The sequence below is a fragment of the Melanerpes formicivorus genome, unplaced genomic scaffold, assembly GCF_026170545.1.
Source record: "Melanerpes formicivorus ecotype bairdi unplaced genomic scaffold, bMelFor1.0.p_v2 SCAF_3120, whole genome shotgun sequence".
In the NCBI taxonomy this organism is placed as follows: Eukaryota; Metazoa; Chordata; class Aves; order Piciformes; family Picidae; genus Melanerpes; species Melanerpes formicivorus.
The window spans coordinates 3,346-19,279 of record NW_027145471.1 but is presented as its reverse complement, the minus strand read 5'-3'; the positions used below and the strand labels follow the sequence as shown (position 1 = coordinate 19,279).

Below are 15,934 nucleotides of genomic sequence, written 5' to 3'. Positions count from 1 at the left end.
ACCCAGAAGGAATATTCTATCTAATTAGAATGAACCATCAAGCAAGCCTCAGGGTTGATGTTGAAACCCAAGAAATCATTCCCACAGTGAACCTCTTCATTACTATCCTCATGCTTTCCATGGCGAGAGCTCCAAGGTACTGTACAGTAACTGGCACTGAATGGAGCACACTGCCTGCTCCAAGTCCTCCACCAGATGTGCTAACAAAATATTAATAAAAGCTACTCCTTGTTTTGCTGGAAGGAAGAGCTTGTCCTTTAGTATAAAACAATACATTATCTCTATGTCCTGCACAAGATAAGTGTGGCCAGCAGGTCAAGGGAGGTGATTCTCCCCCTCTACTCAGCGCTGGTGAGACCCCACCTGGAGTACTGTGTCCAGTTCTGGAGCCCCTATTACAAGAGGGATATGGACGTGCTGGAGCGTGTCCAGAGAAGGGCCACGAGGATGATCAGAGGGCTGGAGCACCTCTCCTACGAGGACAGACTGAAGGAGTTGGGGCTGTTCAGTCTGGAGAAGAGAAGGCTCCCAGGTGACCTCATTGTGGCCTTCCAGAAGGGGGTCTACAGGAAGGCTGGGGAGGGACTTCTCAGGATCTCAGGTAGTGATAGGACTAGGGGGAATGGAATGAAGCTGGAGGTGGGAAAGTTCAGGTTGGATGTGAGGAGGAAGTTCTTCACCATGAGAGTGGTGAAGCCCTGGAATGGGTTGTCCGGGAAGGCAGTTGAGGCCCCGTCCCTGGAGGTGTTTAAGCCCAGGCTGGATGAGGCTCTGGCCAGCCTGATCTAGTGTGGGGTGTCCCTGCCCATGACAGGGGGGTTGCAAGTAGATGATCCTTCTGGTCCCTTCCAACCCTGACTGATACTATGATACTATGATAATGGATACTTGAAGGATCAAAATCTGAAGAAGCGATTCCCAAACTAAGAGTGTGAGTGGATGTATTAGCATGAGCAGCAGCAAGGCTGAAAGTAAAATTGTAATTAAAAAAACATCATTTTTTTTCAATACCGTATTACCATGTGACCCATTACAGTCTAAACTTGTATATATTTAAATACCTTACTGCTTACTTTAAGACTGTGAAAGAGTTTCTGATTTTTAAGTATTTACTAATTCAACAACTGTTCAGCTCAGATCTCCAAAATAACTTAGGCTTTTATCATCCTGCCTACACTTACAGGTCACTACTGTCCATTTGCAAAAATAATACTTTTGACTACCAAGCCAAAAGTATATTATCATTTTCACTACCCGCTTACTGTCCAAGAATAAGAACTGTAACCTTGTAAAACAAAAATATTAATGCATTGGCAAAAACATGACCAAAATACCTAAGAATGGGAAATGCATCAAGAACACTTGTGTCATGAGGAGGAAGCTGGAACAAAATAGGGCGTTAGTCTGCTCAAAAAAGTTACATCACTTGCATTGTTGTGAGAGCTAGCATGCATCCAGCTGATGTCTACTGAATCCTGAAAGTGAGATTTAATTGTGTAAAACAGCAGTAAACTAATTAATGAAAGATAATCAAACTAGAACTCTTGAATTAAAATTTCAGCTCAAGCTATACTCTCTTAATGTTTGCTTTGCTTGATTTTTTTTTAACTCAACTTGTTTAGTAAGAACTCTCAAGCCCCTAAAATTCTTCTAGAGCTACTTACAGGGGAATTTTAAAGTCTGACATGAATCACATTCTGTATCAGCATGGAAAGGAAAAAAAGGAACACATTTCTGTTAAAAAAATGATATAATGAATCCATACCTACCTGATCTCAATTTTGTACTCAGGTATGCTCTGCTGTGCCACAGGCCTAGGAACACCAGCACCACCATCATCTACACTACACTGCACAGCATTCCTCAAAGCATGAAGCTTAAACGAACAAACAAACAATTAAGAGACAGTTTGATATTTATGAGGCATACAGTGCCTGGAAATGCATGTTGACATGAAAGAGGTAATTACTACATAACAGAAAACTCTGAATTGTCATGATTCTCTATTTACAGGGTTTTACCAAGTGTATGAGGTCCTGATTCCTCAGGATGACATTCTAATTGACACCCAAGTGAAACACATAGGTATTCACCTTCTGACAAAGCATCATTCATTACATACAATTAGAATGTCATCACTCTACTCTGAAGAAACAAATTCATCTTTTACCTTAAAATGTCACATCACTCTCTCAATAAGCTATAACAGCAGAACAGAAATACCTTGTCTGTGAGAAGTTTGGTAAGATTCTTCTGCCGCCTTGCTAAATACTGATCGTATAACTGAGCCAGTTTAGCTGCTAACACATGCTCACGGCTAAAACAGGGATGATGGGTGAATATTAGTCCAGAAATATCAATATCCAATTGGAATGGCCCCTGGCAGTCCCCAGGTCCAACAAGATACTGATGGGCAGCTGTCATTTTTATTGCCTGAAAGAAAAGAATAAAATGGATTTGCAAGCCCTGAAAAAAACACAATCTTGTAAAGAGGCTTTGTGACCAAAAAATACCCATTTAGCACTACCTACATCTAACTACTGAGCCTTAAATTGTAAAGGCTTCGCTGGTAACCTCTTTGCTTTATTGACAAGTGGGTGGCATAAAACCACCACGGGTACTGTGTACAACAGAATTTTGACAGCCCATGAGGCTGAATTAAGAGGTCATCTGCTTGCCCACAGGTCTTGCTGAGTGATGACGATAAACGTCACTGAAATGGGTAAAGAAAAGACTGCTGGTTCTGGTTGTGCTTGTTGGCTTAGTATCACCTTATTTCCTTTTAGAACTGAGACCTAAGATAAACAGGTCAACTCTGAGGGAGCAGCTTTTTGTGTAGACCATTTGGATTGTGCAGAAGAGGAAATACAGTATTTGCATCCTCATCTTAAATGCCAGAGAAATTCACATCCACATAGCTCAGTGCAGGCCTTCAGCAACAAAGCTTAAAAGAGTATGCTTCAATGTGTTGCAACCAAAAGGCTACCATGGCTTATCCTCAGGTTACTGAAATCAGAAGAGAATTAGCAGTGCTTTGTGCCTGACTACTGCTGCTCCCCTCTTGGAATTCTTCAGAAGGCATTCATCAGAGATATACTGGTATCAGAACAGAAGTTGTTACTTATGTAGCGCTTGTTGCAGTCCCTTCATATGAACTGGCAAAAGAGTGTTGGATAAGGGAACGCAGCGGTTGCATTGCTCTTTCACAGGACTGGTATAAATGGCCATGAAACACTTAAGTCCACCTGGTCCTTCTACGTTCAGTTACACATCAAAATGTTTAATATGACGCAGTCTGACATAAATCCAGCAGCCTTAATTCCTTATGCTTACACTGTTTTCTGCCCATAAAGGACTCTCTGAGCTTAAAGTCTTACGTTCTAGAGTGCTTTGGGTATTTATGTCACTATTCATGTAAACATGGTTGGACCTAGATGATCTTTAGGGTCATTCACTCTATGAATCTATGGTGCTCTTGAAACCTAAGCTCTCTTGGCCTATCCTTACTATGATCTAAGCTGCAACCTCTTTTCCTGTATGCAGAAAGACCCTGCAGAAGTCTGCAGGTACTGGATGCATCCTGAGAATTCCATGTTTGTAACCACCATCAATTAAAAGGCAGCATTCAAATCTGTATCACTAGCAGCAGACAGAAATGCTGTGTGTCCCAAAAGAACAATCTACTTTGAAACCTAAAAAGCCATAGTTTTTCCAAGTGGGTAATAAAGTGCTAAGAAGCAGAACAATTAAAGCTTGCTTAAAGTATGCTGAATGGTTTTAATTGGACTCTACTTTGATTTGTACTGACTGCATACTGCAACTGCTGTTTGCCAGTGTAGGTATGCTGTGGTTGATGGAAAAACAAAAAAAGATCTGAACTGATGCAATATACTTAAAACTCAATTGTTTTCTACATCAGCAAATCACATGTTAAGAGTTACTTTACAGTGATGAAATTTCTCCAGAGTAACCATCATATACATGCTCTTCAATTATGTCTCTGTTAAGCTGCAGAGAGCCCCTCTATCCTGATCACCCCGTCTTGCCTACCACCTTCTACCAAGAGGAGCTTCACAATACTCTAACACAGGAACTACGCTGCTTTGGCATGAGAACATCTAAGGCTCCCTCAGAGACCTTAGTGACTCATAAACTTTCCTTTTACTATTTTAACCAGTACCATCAGCTAAGCCCTTCATCCTTTTTTATGCATTATTTTTTTAAGCATTCCTTTACAAAAAGATGCAGGTGGAGTATACTTGAAAAAGTGGAGCATACTTAAAGACCAGTTGTGGAACCCCAAAAAGCAGTTAGTATTCATGGTTCTTAGCATAAAACCCTTCACCTCACCAGCGTTTCTGGTACAGAAGAACTCAGGAATCACACATGAAATATGGTTACCTTTCTATACACTGTTTCAAATTCTGGTGTAATGCCTTCTTCCAATGACAATATTGGAGGCCTAGTAGAAGACTGTTTAATAGGATTTGGCAATGCTAACACTTTGCCATCTTCACCAAACCACTCTTTCCCCTACAAATAAAACCAGAGTTTTATATTGTTTCTTACTTTACAGAAATAACTTGCAAAGTTGTAATTCTTATGAAAAGGAATTACAGAAGAAAAAGTGACTATGAATTGTTTGCAACTGAATTAATCAGAATTTTTCTGTGACATCAAAATGGTGTCTTCAAATATGCTACAGATAAGTTTCGAAATCAAAAGACAAAGAGCCTGCATAAACTTTAGACTGATTTTTCCCCTCAACATTCAATTACAGAAAACAAAAACAACAACAGAGTAAGACAAGATAATCTACATCAGTTTCAGTACATCATTACTCTTACAGTCTGATCAGTAATTTCTACAAAGCCTATTACTTCATATTATCTTCAGTGGACACAGAAAACAGCCATTCCATATTGCTCCTTTCTGTTATGATCTTCTAGTAAATAACAACACTGCTCAGTTCTTGTCTAAACCTTTATACATACGTCTACCCTCTCAGCATTTTATTTAAAAAGTAATTTATAATTACTACTATTGTAGTGGCAACTAAACTCTGTCACAGACACATGAAGAGATTTGCTCCCCAGGAGGCTATGACCAAAGTCAGGCAAAGACACCAGATTTCTATGACCCAGTCTGGTGCTCTGACTATTGGGATACTCCTAAAAAAATCCACATTTGCTTATGTTTTAAAGATGAAAGCCTCGTATTACCATGACCACCACCTACTTAACTGTAACAGAATACTGCTAAATAAAAAGTTTTTGAAAGACAGCTAAGAAAGTAGAGGTGACTTACTTGCTCTTGCCTGAGTATTCTGTTTTCTAAAATATTTTGATTAGACTGTGATACAAAGGGCCTTTCTCCTGCGTAAAGACCCTCATCCTCAGGGTACCTAGGCTGCATGTTTCCAGGCATCTTCTCAGAAGTGGGTACTAGTGAGAAATTAAATAGAAAGTATGTAAAATATCTTTTAACTGTGGTGCTAGTTTATTAATTCTCTAAGAGCCTGTGCTCTTAAAATGAAGGCGTTGCATATTAAAGCATGCTGTCATAAATATTTTCCTAACTCATTAAAAATAAAAAAAAATAAAATAATCAAAACAGATCCTTTTGTGGGGGAGGGAGAGCTGGGCCTTCTCTCTCAACCCACTACAAGGACAAATCCACAGTTTAAATCTATCATAAATGTGTCACATGTCTTCTAAACAGTTAAATGTTTCTTCACCAAAAAATAATTCAAATAACTTAGTGCAGTTTAGTTTTAATGGTTGCTTGCATAACAGTTTGAAAACTGCTTGTAGCTACAACTGACAGGACAAACATTTCTAAGCCTTTGCCATATAAAGTGAAACTTCAACACAGATTAATCCAAATGTTACTATTTTGCTTAAGCTACTCTTGTACAAAATACACGCATAAAGCTCATGTTAGTCCAGTAACAGCAAGTGGAACCCTGTAAAGCCTGCAGGATTATTTCACTGGTGTGTACAGACTGAGTTTTTCAAGAAGCAATCTCAAAACAGGAAGAGGATATATTGAGGGTTACAATGAAAGTTGTGTACTAAATCTTAACACAGTGGACCATACTGGAAGCAATCAGAACTACATTAGAAGACACAAAAAATCAGAGGCAATTATTTTAACATTGCAATGCAAGCTGTGCTGATACCATTATAGCAGAAACCACCCAGAGACTCCTTTTGGTCTCTTCCACTTCTAATATTAAATAGCAAGTGATATTCTAAAGCAATTTTGTCAGACTTTACCATTCTGTGGGAATAAGGCAAAAAGATCAGAGACATGATTGGTGTTGACTATTTCCAATTCACAAAATCAGATTTTGGGAAAAGGGCCCCTTGAATTGCAAAGCAAGAAAATAGTAGCTTTATGTTACTTACATGACTCTTGACAAGTGATAAACTAGCCGCATGGAAAAAAACAAAGATGTGGCCAAGTGAAGAAACAGTGTAAGTTACACTGTACATCACACGAGCCACTCTCAGTACCTTAATGTGTGTACCCAGTAACCTCTTGCATATGCTAAATAACATAGTAGCTAAACCCCTGTGAAAGGAGGGCCAACCATCTTTCATTCACTCTAGACAGCACCAAGGTAATTATTCCAGAGCAACTAATGTGCCCTGAGCTCACTTGCCAGCATACTAGCTGGTGACCTGCTGAGGTGTGCATCTTCCTAGTTAATCTATTTTGTCACACCTTTTCAGACTTGACTGGATGATCAGTGTCAGGGAACTACAAGTAAATCTCTCTCTACTGCCAGAGACAAGATTTTTCAGCAGCTCGAAGAATGCGACGTGATGCAAAATCCAGGAATGAAATGCACCAGCTCAATCTTCATACCTGCCAGCATGCTGGGAATGAAGAGAAATTCTTTTTCCCTTTTCAGTTGTTCTGAGTAGCTTTCACAATCAGCAGGTTTCATTACCAGAAAATCTTTGTCTGTCTTGCTTATAATAAATAAATCATCATCTTTAACTAGATGTGTATCTTCATCCTAGAGTTTAAGTGCAAATGTCTGTGTTAGCTCATCTGATTCTTAAAATGCAGTGTACTTTCAGAATTTTCAAGAAAACAAATGTCATTCGCTATGGACGACGGAGATTGGAATCAATACAGCTGATCAATATGATCTTGTATTGTTCCTTTATTGCTTCACTGTTGTTCAATTATTTATGCAAGCATAGTACAGAGCGGACAGTAGAGTTGACAGGCTAGTAAGAAGTGCGTATTAAGAAAACCTTTACAACTTATATAAACTCGGAGGGCATTGCTGGCATAGCTTCATTGGTCCCTCACGAGTGACCACACACTACTATTGGTTATTGGTTAAAATAGTAATGACATGCGAGATTGTTGATGCATGTGTGCATCCTGTTATTCCAAGATAACTCTCTGTGTTTATGGCTACCAGTGTCCTGCTTTGGTTACAGGGCGCAGGCACGGCACTATTCTGCTGCACTGCTAGCCGCTTCCGCACCCATGATGGACACGGCCTACCACCATGTCAGGCTCTAGGCCTACACTGCCAGATTGCTCACACTGCTCATTGCCACCATTACCACAATTCTCTATTAGATGACTACAATTAATTCAAGAAATCAGAATAAAAATATGTGTCTACAGCTCACACCATTTCACCCTCCTCCTGTTCATCCTCATGGGTTTCTATGTATTCTTCTTCTGCCTCCTCTTCTTTGTTTAATCCGTTCCTTTTCCTGGCTCCAGCACTCATGCCCTCTGGTTCAGGATCAAAATTGAAGGTAAAGAAATTATATGATTCTTCAGCAGAAGGAAAATCATGCTGAAACTAAGAAAATAAGACAAAGACACCTTAATGTGACATTTGTAAGAAATTTAGGGCAAGTCTTCGAAGATTAATAATCTTTTATTATTAATAATAGCAATAACAGCATGCATGAAACACTTGTCACAGGATAATAATTATCTTGTCTCAAAGAGAACTTATCCAAATGATGAAAGTGACTTAAACTTTAAAAGGATGCATTAAATACTTCTTGCAGCATTTCGTTCAAAAAAGTTACCTGGCGTAATTTCAACCAGTTTATTGTTTTAACTGTAGACAATTTGTGAACGAGAAGCGCTAAAGTTTAATTCCTGGCCACAATGAAAATATACAGGTGAATGATATGAAGATAAATTTCTAATGGCATTTTGACTCTGAAGGACCCAAGCCCCCTTAGTAAAAGCCCCTCTAGTAAAAGGATTAACAGTAGCATTTTGTGGCCAATAAAGATCAATGTGTTAATCCGTAAACTGCTTTAACTGCTAACTGGTAGCATTCAATACAATTTTAAAGACACACAGAATTAATAACCAACTTGAATAAGATCTTCTTAATCCACGTGTTCTTAATCCAAACACATTAGAATAATACTACTTAACTGAAAGCTATGACAATTATTTTTAATAGAAAACACTGCCAAAAAACTTCCCCACAATCTATATGATTAGGCAATTCTCCCCTAGATAAGCACGTTAGCTAACTGACATTGTTTGGAATTCCTGATAAAAAGGTTACTGCTACATGCTGTTATTTCCCGGGCACACATTCATTGGAACATATTTTCTCTCCGTGAATCCTGAAGAATATCTGGGTGCAAGCTCTGCACAGGCAAAGCCTTTGCTATCATTTTAAGACAAAATTCATTTTCTAATTAAGAACATGCTGATATTAGAAAAACAACAAACCACACCCCGATACAAAATAGTAGCAATGAAATGCAATATAGTACAATGATACAAAGTTAATATCCATCCTTTAGCAATTGCACTGTGCAAATGTATACACAGCTCTAAACAGTGGTCCTTCCTGTTGTAGGAACTTTTAACTACTTCCAAGTCATCTTAAGCAAGAGAAGTCATGAACATGTACATGACAGAAGTTTCACATGACAGCTATGCTATAATGAAAGCAAACAATTACTATTAAATATGTACACTAGAAGCAATAATCAGACAGGTTCTTTCCTAGTTACTACCTCAAACAATAGTATAGTTTTGATGAAATTAATATAAATGAAATAAATCTTCAAGAAAATACATAGTCCTTGATTTCTTTCATGTTTCACATTCACCCTCTAATTATCAGAACAGCAAGACCCAATGCAGCTTCTTACTTCTTTATCCAGCCTGACATCTATTTTCCTTTCTCTGATGCTTTTCAAACTCCTTGGTTGTGGACTAGGGTCTTCTCGCAGTGAATTAATTTCTGCTTTTGACTAAGTAAATAAAAACAACAAATAAGCTTATCTAGAACAGAAATATAATAAGACCAAAGCTGCAATAATTCCTAGGAACTCAACAACTTGTGCATCTTTGTGTCAGGGACAGAGTCTTTTAACTATACAATCATCTTAAGTGATTTTACAGACCTAGCTGTTAATACCTCTTATTAAAATGCTCAGTAAGCTTACAAGGAAATCCAGTGGTTCTAAAATAGTCTATGAATTTTTGACAGAAACACAGAAGGATCTTGTGATGATTGTATCCTTTGAATTATAATATAATGACGACTTTATATTATTGCAAACAACATAAAGTTTAGAAAAAACACAGCAATAGAAATACACTGGAAAATCCACCGGTGAACTGAATATTGTTTTGGCATTAGAAATAAACCTCCACATATCTCATTTCAGAGTCACACAGCACTAAGGAAGCAAAATGAACTGGGTGGTACTTGTAATTTTGAAGTCAACCAAACTCGACTTCTGAAGGATTCTCACCCGTGCTGCTTTTAGTTTCTCTCTCATTCGCTCCCTAACTGAGAATTCTGCAAAGCTTGACCTTGATGTAGAAGGAACAGGGGGCAATTCTGAAAAAGAGAAAACAGAGTAACATGTTTAAATAAAGCATTTTCTGGGGAAAAAAAAAAAAAGTAAAATAAAACATATATATACCATAAAGAGTCTCATATTCCAACAGGAAGGACTTGCATGAGAAAAAGTGAAGACATAAAACTTCTTTTTTTTTTTTTTAAACCTTATAGATTATCACTTAAATGTCTTTAGCTGCGATCTACCTATCATTATACATGATGAACCACCTTAAGTAAAGCTTATACAATTTTTTTTCTTCTGTTAAAAACACATAAAATATTACCTGGCATTTTATAAACTGCTATTCAGAGCTCTCTAGATCCAACCTTCAGTGGTCTAAACCCTGCTACAGGTGTGATCACAACAATAAAGAATTTACAGACTTGCTTCCTTTTTCAGACTGTTTTCTGCAGTGACAAGATATTATTTTCTCCAGCTGTGTTTCTGTATTACAGCTCTAGTTCAACTGAGAAAGGCATTTCATGCTGTATTTCACCACAGCATCAAAAGCAGTGGATACCCAGAACCCAAGCTCCCATTATAAACAAACCAAAAGCATTTTAAATGTACAATGTAAGCAAACAGAAACACTTCCAGCGGCTTTATGTATTAAACATAGTTATGGTTGTGAGAAGGTACTTACCTCCCTCTCTTGGATTGCACTGCCACTGTAAGAGTCAAGGTTATTTTCTTTACAGAAGTCACCAGAATTGTTCTCTAGCTGAAAACATGGGTTTATATACCTAATAGCTTAGAAAGTCATCACATTTTTAATTTTGAAAGACGTAATTAATTTCTTCATTAACAAAACAACCTCTGTTCTTCCCAAGCCTAGAGGCATTCACTTCTAACAGCTTCCCACTACATCACTCTTACAATCTCCTACTTTTTGACTAGAATATTCAACATGACAGTCAAATTACACCGAAACACACAGAATCACAGGATGTTAGGGGTTGGAAGGGACCTCTCAAGATCATCTAGTCTGATCCCCCTGCCAGAGCAGATCACATAGGAATGCATCCAGGCAGGTTTTGAATGTCTTCAAGTGAAGGAGAATCCACAACCTCTCTGGGCAGCCTGCTCCAGTATTGTCACCCTTACAGTGAAAAAGCTTTTCCTTATGTTCATGCTGAATCTCCTCTGCTCCAGGTTGCAGTCACTGCCCTTCGTCCAATCATTGCACATTCCTGAGCACAGCTGGGCTCCATCCTCCCCACACTGCCCTTCACATCTTTATAAACATGGTTGAGGTCACCCCTCAGTCTCCTTCAAGCTAAAGACACCCAGCTCCCTCAGCCTTTCCTCATAAGGGAGATGCTCCACTCCATCATCTTTGTGGCTCTGTCATGGACTCTTTGAGGCAGCTCCCCGATACCCCGAACTGGACACAATATTCCAGATGTGGCCTCAGCAGAGAAGAATAGAGGGGGAGGAGAACCTCTCTCGACCTACTAGCCAGAGTCTTTCTAATCCAGCCCAGGATTCCACTGGTCTTCTTGGCCACAAGAGCACATCAATAGCTCCATACCCCACCATAAGCACAAACAGCCCTTGAACCACTACGCATGAGACTCACATTCGAGTATGTGAATACTGCACGTCCACCTAATGCCTGTGCAAAATGCCATGTATTTTATGCAAGTAGCTTCCATAATCTACTCGTTTAAATAGCACAGGAGCACATCTTTGGCATACAGGAGAAGTGTGGCTAGCAGGTCGAGGGAGGTGATCCTCCCCCTCTACTCAGCCCTGGTGAGACCCCACCTGGAGTACTGTGTCCAGTTCTGGAGCCCCTATTACAAGAGGGATGTGGAGGTGCTGGAACGTGTCCAGAGAAGGGCCACAAGGATCATCAGAGGGCTGGAGCACCTCTCCTATGAGGACAGACTGAAGGAGTTGGGGCTGTTCAGTCTGCAGAAGAGAAGGCTCCCAGGTGACCTAATTGTGGCCTTCCAGTATCTGAAGGGGGCCTACAGGAAGGCTGGGGAAGGACTTCTCAGGATCTCAGGTAGTGATAGGACTAGGGGGAATGGAATGAAGCTGGAGGTGGGGAGATTCAGGCTAGATGTGAGGAGGAGGTTCTTCACCATGAGTGGTGAAACCCTGGAATGTGTTGTCCAGGGAGGTGGTCGAGGCCCCGTTCCTGGAGGTGTTTAAGCCCAGGCTGGATGAGGCTCTGGGCAGCCTGATGTAGTGTGGGGTGTCCCTACCCATGGCAGGGGGGTTGGAACTAGATGATCCTTGTGGTCCCTTCCAACCCTGAATGAAACTATGAAACTATGAAACTATAAGATGTCTGACTGTACACATAACGGCTTGGCACGTGCCAGAACCCACTCCAGCCCTGCTCCAATAACCCAAGCCGTGCTCAGGGAAGCTCCTCAAGGGCAGCGGTCCTTAGCCCGCACCCCGCTCCGCCTCTCTCCTGTGGGCCCTGCAGCAGCCTCTGTGCTAAAGGCACAACCTCCAGGCAGCTGCACTTAACCCAAGGGACACCGCTGCAGACAGCGCAACGATATCCCGAAGTCGGGGACGGCGGCTGCCGGTGGGGCGGTCCCGGAACCCCGCCGCAGCCCCAGGCCCCGCCCCCGGCCCCACGCCGTCACCGCCCCAGGCCCCGCCCTGGGCCGCACCCGCCGCGGCCCTACAAGAGTCGCTCACCGCGCGGGGCTGTGGCCATTCTGCAGTGGATCCTGTCCTCCGCCCGCGGCCCGGCGAGACCCAAGAACTCCGGCAGCTGCAGCGGGGCAGAGAGAGCGAGGGACAGCGCACGAGTGAGGGGAGCAGGGACCGGGCCCGCAGCTGCCGGTGGGACCCGGATGCTGCGGGCAGGGAGCAGCGCGCAGGCGCAGCGGGGTCGGGCGCCCTGGCACATGCGCGGTGCTTGCGGCTTCCGCGGCAGCCCGCGGAGGGGTGTGCCAGCGCCCGGCCTTAGGCTGGGAAACTAGGGCGGGAGCTGAGGGCGCGCACTGCTTTTTTTCTCTCCTCTGCTTACGAGGTGTCAGCGGTTTCCTCAGCCTTTCCGCCTGGGCAGCGTCCTCATCCAGGCATTCCTCCTCTCACGGAGAGGGGGAGTGACTCTGAGGGATAGGGGCTGGCCGTGTCCCCAGGACCACCGGCTATCTCAGGTCTCTCAAAGTACCGATGGAAACAACTTTTCATTTATATGTGCCACTGGCAGGCTACAGTTCTGACGCTTGACTGCAGTGAGCACGCTTCTGTACATTAGCGAGATCGAAGCTTGTTGACAGCTGTATAGCATCTTGCCTCATCTTTACAGTTTTATGCCCTGAATACCCCAAAGACATTGGGGTTTGTTTTTTTTTCACCTTTTATTGACGTGGCATCAGGCACGGTTTAAACAGGCATACAGACGGGTCCTGAAAGTCTCCAAAGAAGGAGAAGAAGCCGGTCGGAGCCCTAGCCAGCCTCTGTTCCCGCCGGTGTGGTAGCGTCGCGAGCGTCGCTATGGATCCAGCGCCTGCGCCGCAGCGCGTCCGGTCCCGCGCACGCGCCCTCCTCGCGGGCTCTGCCCCGCTGTTACGGCGTGCCTGCGGGCGCCGCGCTGTGCAGCTTTGGCACAGGGCCGGTCACAGAGAGCCCTGCTTCGGCGCCTGACGCCGTTCTGTGCCCCAGGGTGCCTGCGAACCGCCGTCCTTTGGCGGGGCAAGGGGTCCTGGCGCATTCGGGGAGCTTGCAGTGCGGTTTCCGGTGTCGCTGCCGGCCCGGGACTCCCAGGTGTGTTCCTTCCGGCGTCTGAAGGTGATCTGGGGACATCCGCACGGCTTTTGGGGGTGACGGAGGAGGTCTGGGGGCACCTAAAAGGGTCTGGGGATACGTAAAGTTCTCGTGGGGTGATCTGAAAGGGTGAAGGGTCTTGTGGAGGCAGCTGGGCACCTCCGACGGACCCTGTGGGAGGTCTCTGCAGGCTCCCGTGGGAGCTGGGGGTGTCTCGGGGTGGGTTTGGATTTGTGCTGCAAACAGCGTTGATAATGCAGGGACGTTTTAATTCCCGCTGAGCGCATTGCATACTCAGCGAGGATTTTCCAAGTTGGCAAGGCTGTGCCGCACGCTCAGCCAGAAGACTGGAGGGCAGGTTGGCCGGTGGACTACTCTCCAGGGCTGGATTAACCTCACTCAGCTGACGGTGAGCAACAGCGTTCATTTCCATTCCTTATCCTCCTTAGGACTTCTACTGTTCTTATTATTGCTATTACTATTATTCCTACCCATGAGTTTTCTCACTTTTACCCTTCCAGTTGTCTTCCCCCACATCCTGCTGTGTGATGCTTGTTTGCTAGCTGGCGAGTGCCCTCAGGGCTGTGCCGGACACGGAGCCTGCTTGTGTCATCTGCCTTAGGCACGCTCATGTGAATCCAGCATTCAGAGAGGCGCTGCCTGTTGGAAAGATAAAGGTGAGCCAATTCAGTCCTATTGATGTGATGTCTGCAGGTAGCCAGCAGCTTGGCATGTTCTCCTGAGCTCAGAGCCAGACAGCAGGATGTCTCATCCAGGCTCAGAAACTCAGGTGCTAAGACTGACCTGTGGTAAAAGCTGTGAACAATTGAATTGACGTGTAATTAGGGTTTGGACACAAGGTCGTGGAAGTCTCAGTGGGATAGATGCTCCAGTTCCAGAAGCCCGTATTTCATGTTGCAAGGAGGTCGTTCTACAGCTGAACACAGGAGCCATGAAGTGCAAACCAAATGATTTCCCGAGCTCATCTGAATCCCAGAGCTCGTGAAATTCAGGCCTGCCTTCCTGTAGTGTTGGATCTCTCAAGGGGAAAAGTGAAGAGGAGGAGAATTCTTTAGCTTTCTCTCTCTTTTCTTTCCCTTGATACACTTTGTCTTGCTTGGCTTTGAATCACGACTGTGACATTCAGTTAGGTGGTGAATGTGTACTACGTGGTATGACACCAAAAGAAGGAAAAAAGAAAAGGAATAATTTGTCATAAAAAACCCCCACAATTCTTGTGGGATTTCGAGTTCCTACTTAATAATATAAAGCAGTTTGTGGTTTGGTTGTTTTGGTTTTTTTCTTCTTGTGCTGCAAAGATTTTGATAGGAATTTCTAGGTATTAACTACAGCTAGAGCAAGCCTCTACTTGCCCTGGGAATGCAGTGAAAACCTTTTGGGAATCGGTTCTGCTTTGTTACTGCTAAAGCTATGTACACACACACACAAAGTTGCTAACAGAGTTTCTTGGTGCATTCCAGGTCTGCGTTCAGACCGGCAGGATCTTCCTGGGCCATCCAATTACAGTTTCTGTTGACACTTTTCAGCCCTTACATCCGGTTTGCCGACAGAGGATGTTGGGTTTGTGGGCCCTGGCAGCGACAGTTTTCCAAAGAGGAGCTCTAAGGCCAGCTGCAAGGTTAGGTTTGGATTCTCCAGGGGTGCCTGTGCTTGAAAGCCCCCCAGAGGCCGTGCAGAGTGGTGCTCGCAGTAGCTCTGTGCAAGTCTGCCATGGGCTCAGGAGGCCAGTATCTAGAGAGAGGGAAGGACAGAGACACTTCTAAGACAGTTTTAAAGAAATAATTATGAGAAGAGGCAAATTAATTCTGGGGACTCATGTGATATATCTGTTTAAGAGAAAAAAAAAAATGAAGGAGGTTTCTGACCATAACCAGGCTGACAAAGCACAGTAATGTGGTTTCCTATGGGATTCAACTCCTCCTGCATTGCACAGGACACTTCAACAGCTGTCCTGACAAGCTCTAAGTAATGAACTTAATCCACCCTGTGCAAGCAATGGGGCAAAAGATTACAAAATCCATGTATGCAGTTGAGATGTGTTACGTTGGGACGCCCAGGATACAGCTCATCAAGCTCTCCTAGTGTTTAGACGCAAGATGGAAGAAGGAAGGGGGAAGACAGAGCAGAAGGTCTATTTAAATATGAAACTCCTAGGCTGAAAGAAAAGAAAAACATTTTAAAGAGCACTCAGTGAGACTCTGTCACCAGCATAGCTAATCACAGAATCACTGAGTGTTAGGGGTTGGAAGGGACCCCAAAATAGCATCCGGTCCAACCCCTGTGCCAGTGCAGGATCACCT

At 43.2% G+C, this 15,934-nt stretch overlaps 1 protein-coding gene across 1 annotated transcript; it reads right to left on the bottom strand.

The window, feature by feature from the left end:
* Positions 1 to 1,740: 1,740 nt before the first annotated feature.
* On the bottom strand, positions 1,741 to 12,750 carry LOC137440508 (coiled-coil and C2 domain-containing protein 2A-like). The gene is made up of 9 exons (XM_068136740.1): positions 12,537 to 12,750; positions 9,780 to 9,868; positions 9,171 to 9,272; positions 7,664 to 7,840; positions 6,874 to 7,027; positions 5,308 to 5,444; positions 4,402 to 4,533; positions 2,224 to 2,433; positions 1,741 to 1,876 (listed from the first exon to the last, which is right to left on the bottom strand). The coding sequence occupies exons 1-9, from the start codon at positions 12,748 to 12,750 to the stop codon at positions 1,766 to 1,768; spliced, it is 1,326 nt and encodes a 441-aa protein (XP_067992841.1). The 3' UTR covers positions 1,741 to 1,765.
* Positions 12,751 to 15,934: the final 3,184 nt, after the last annotated feature.

Coding starts and splice junctions, on each gene's coding strand:
- LOC137440508 (XM_068136740.1), bottom strand. CDS start 12,750: ATGTGCCAGGGCGCCCGACCCCGCTGCGCCTGCGCGCTGCTCCCTGCC. Junction 4,534..5,307: donor GAATACTCAGGCAAGAGCAA/GTAAGTCACCTC, acceptor TTTTATTTGTAG/GGGAAAGAGTGGTTTGGTGA. Junction 2,434..4,401: donor TTGAAACAGTGTATAGAAAG/GTAACCATATTT, acceptor CTTTTCTTTCAG/GCAATAAAAATGACAGCTGC.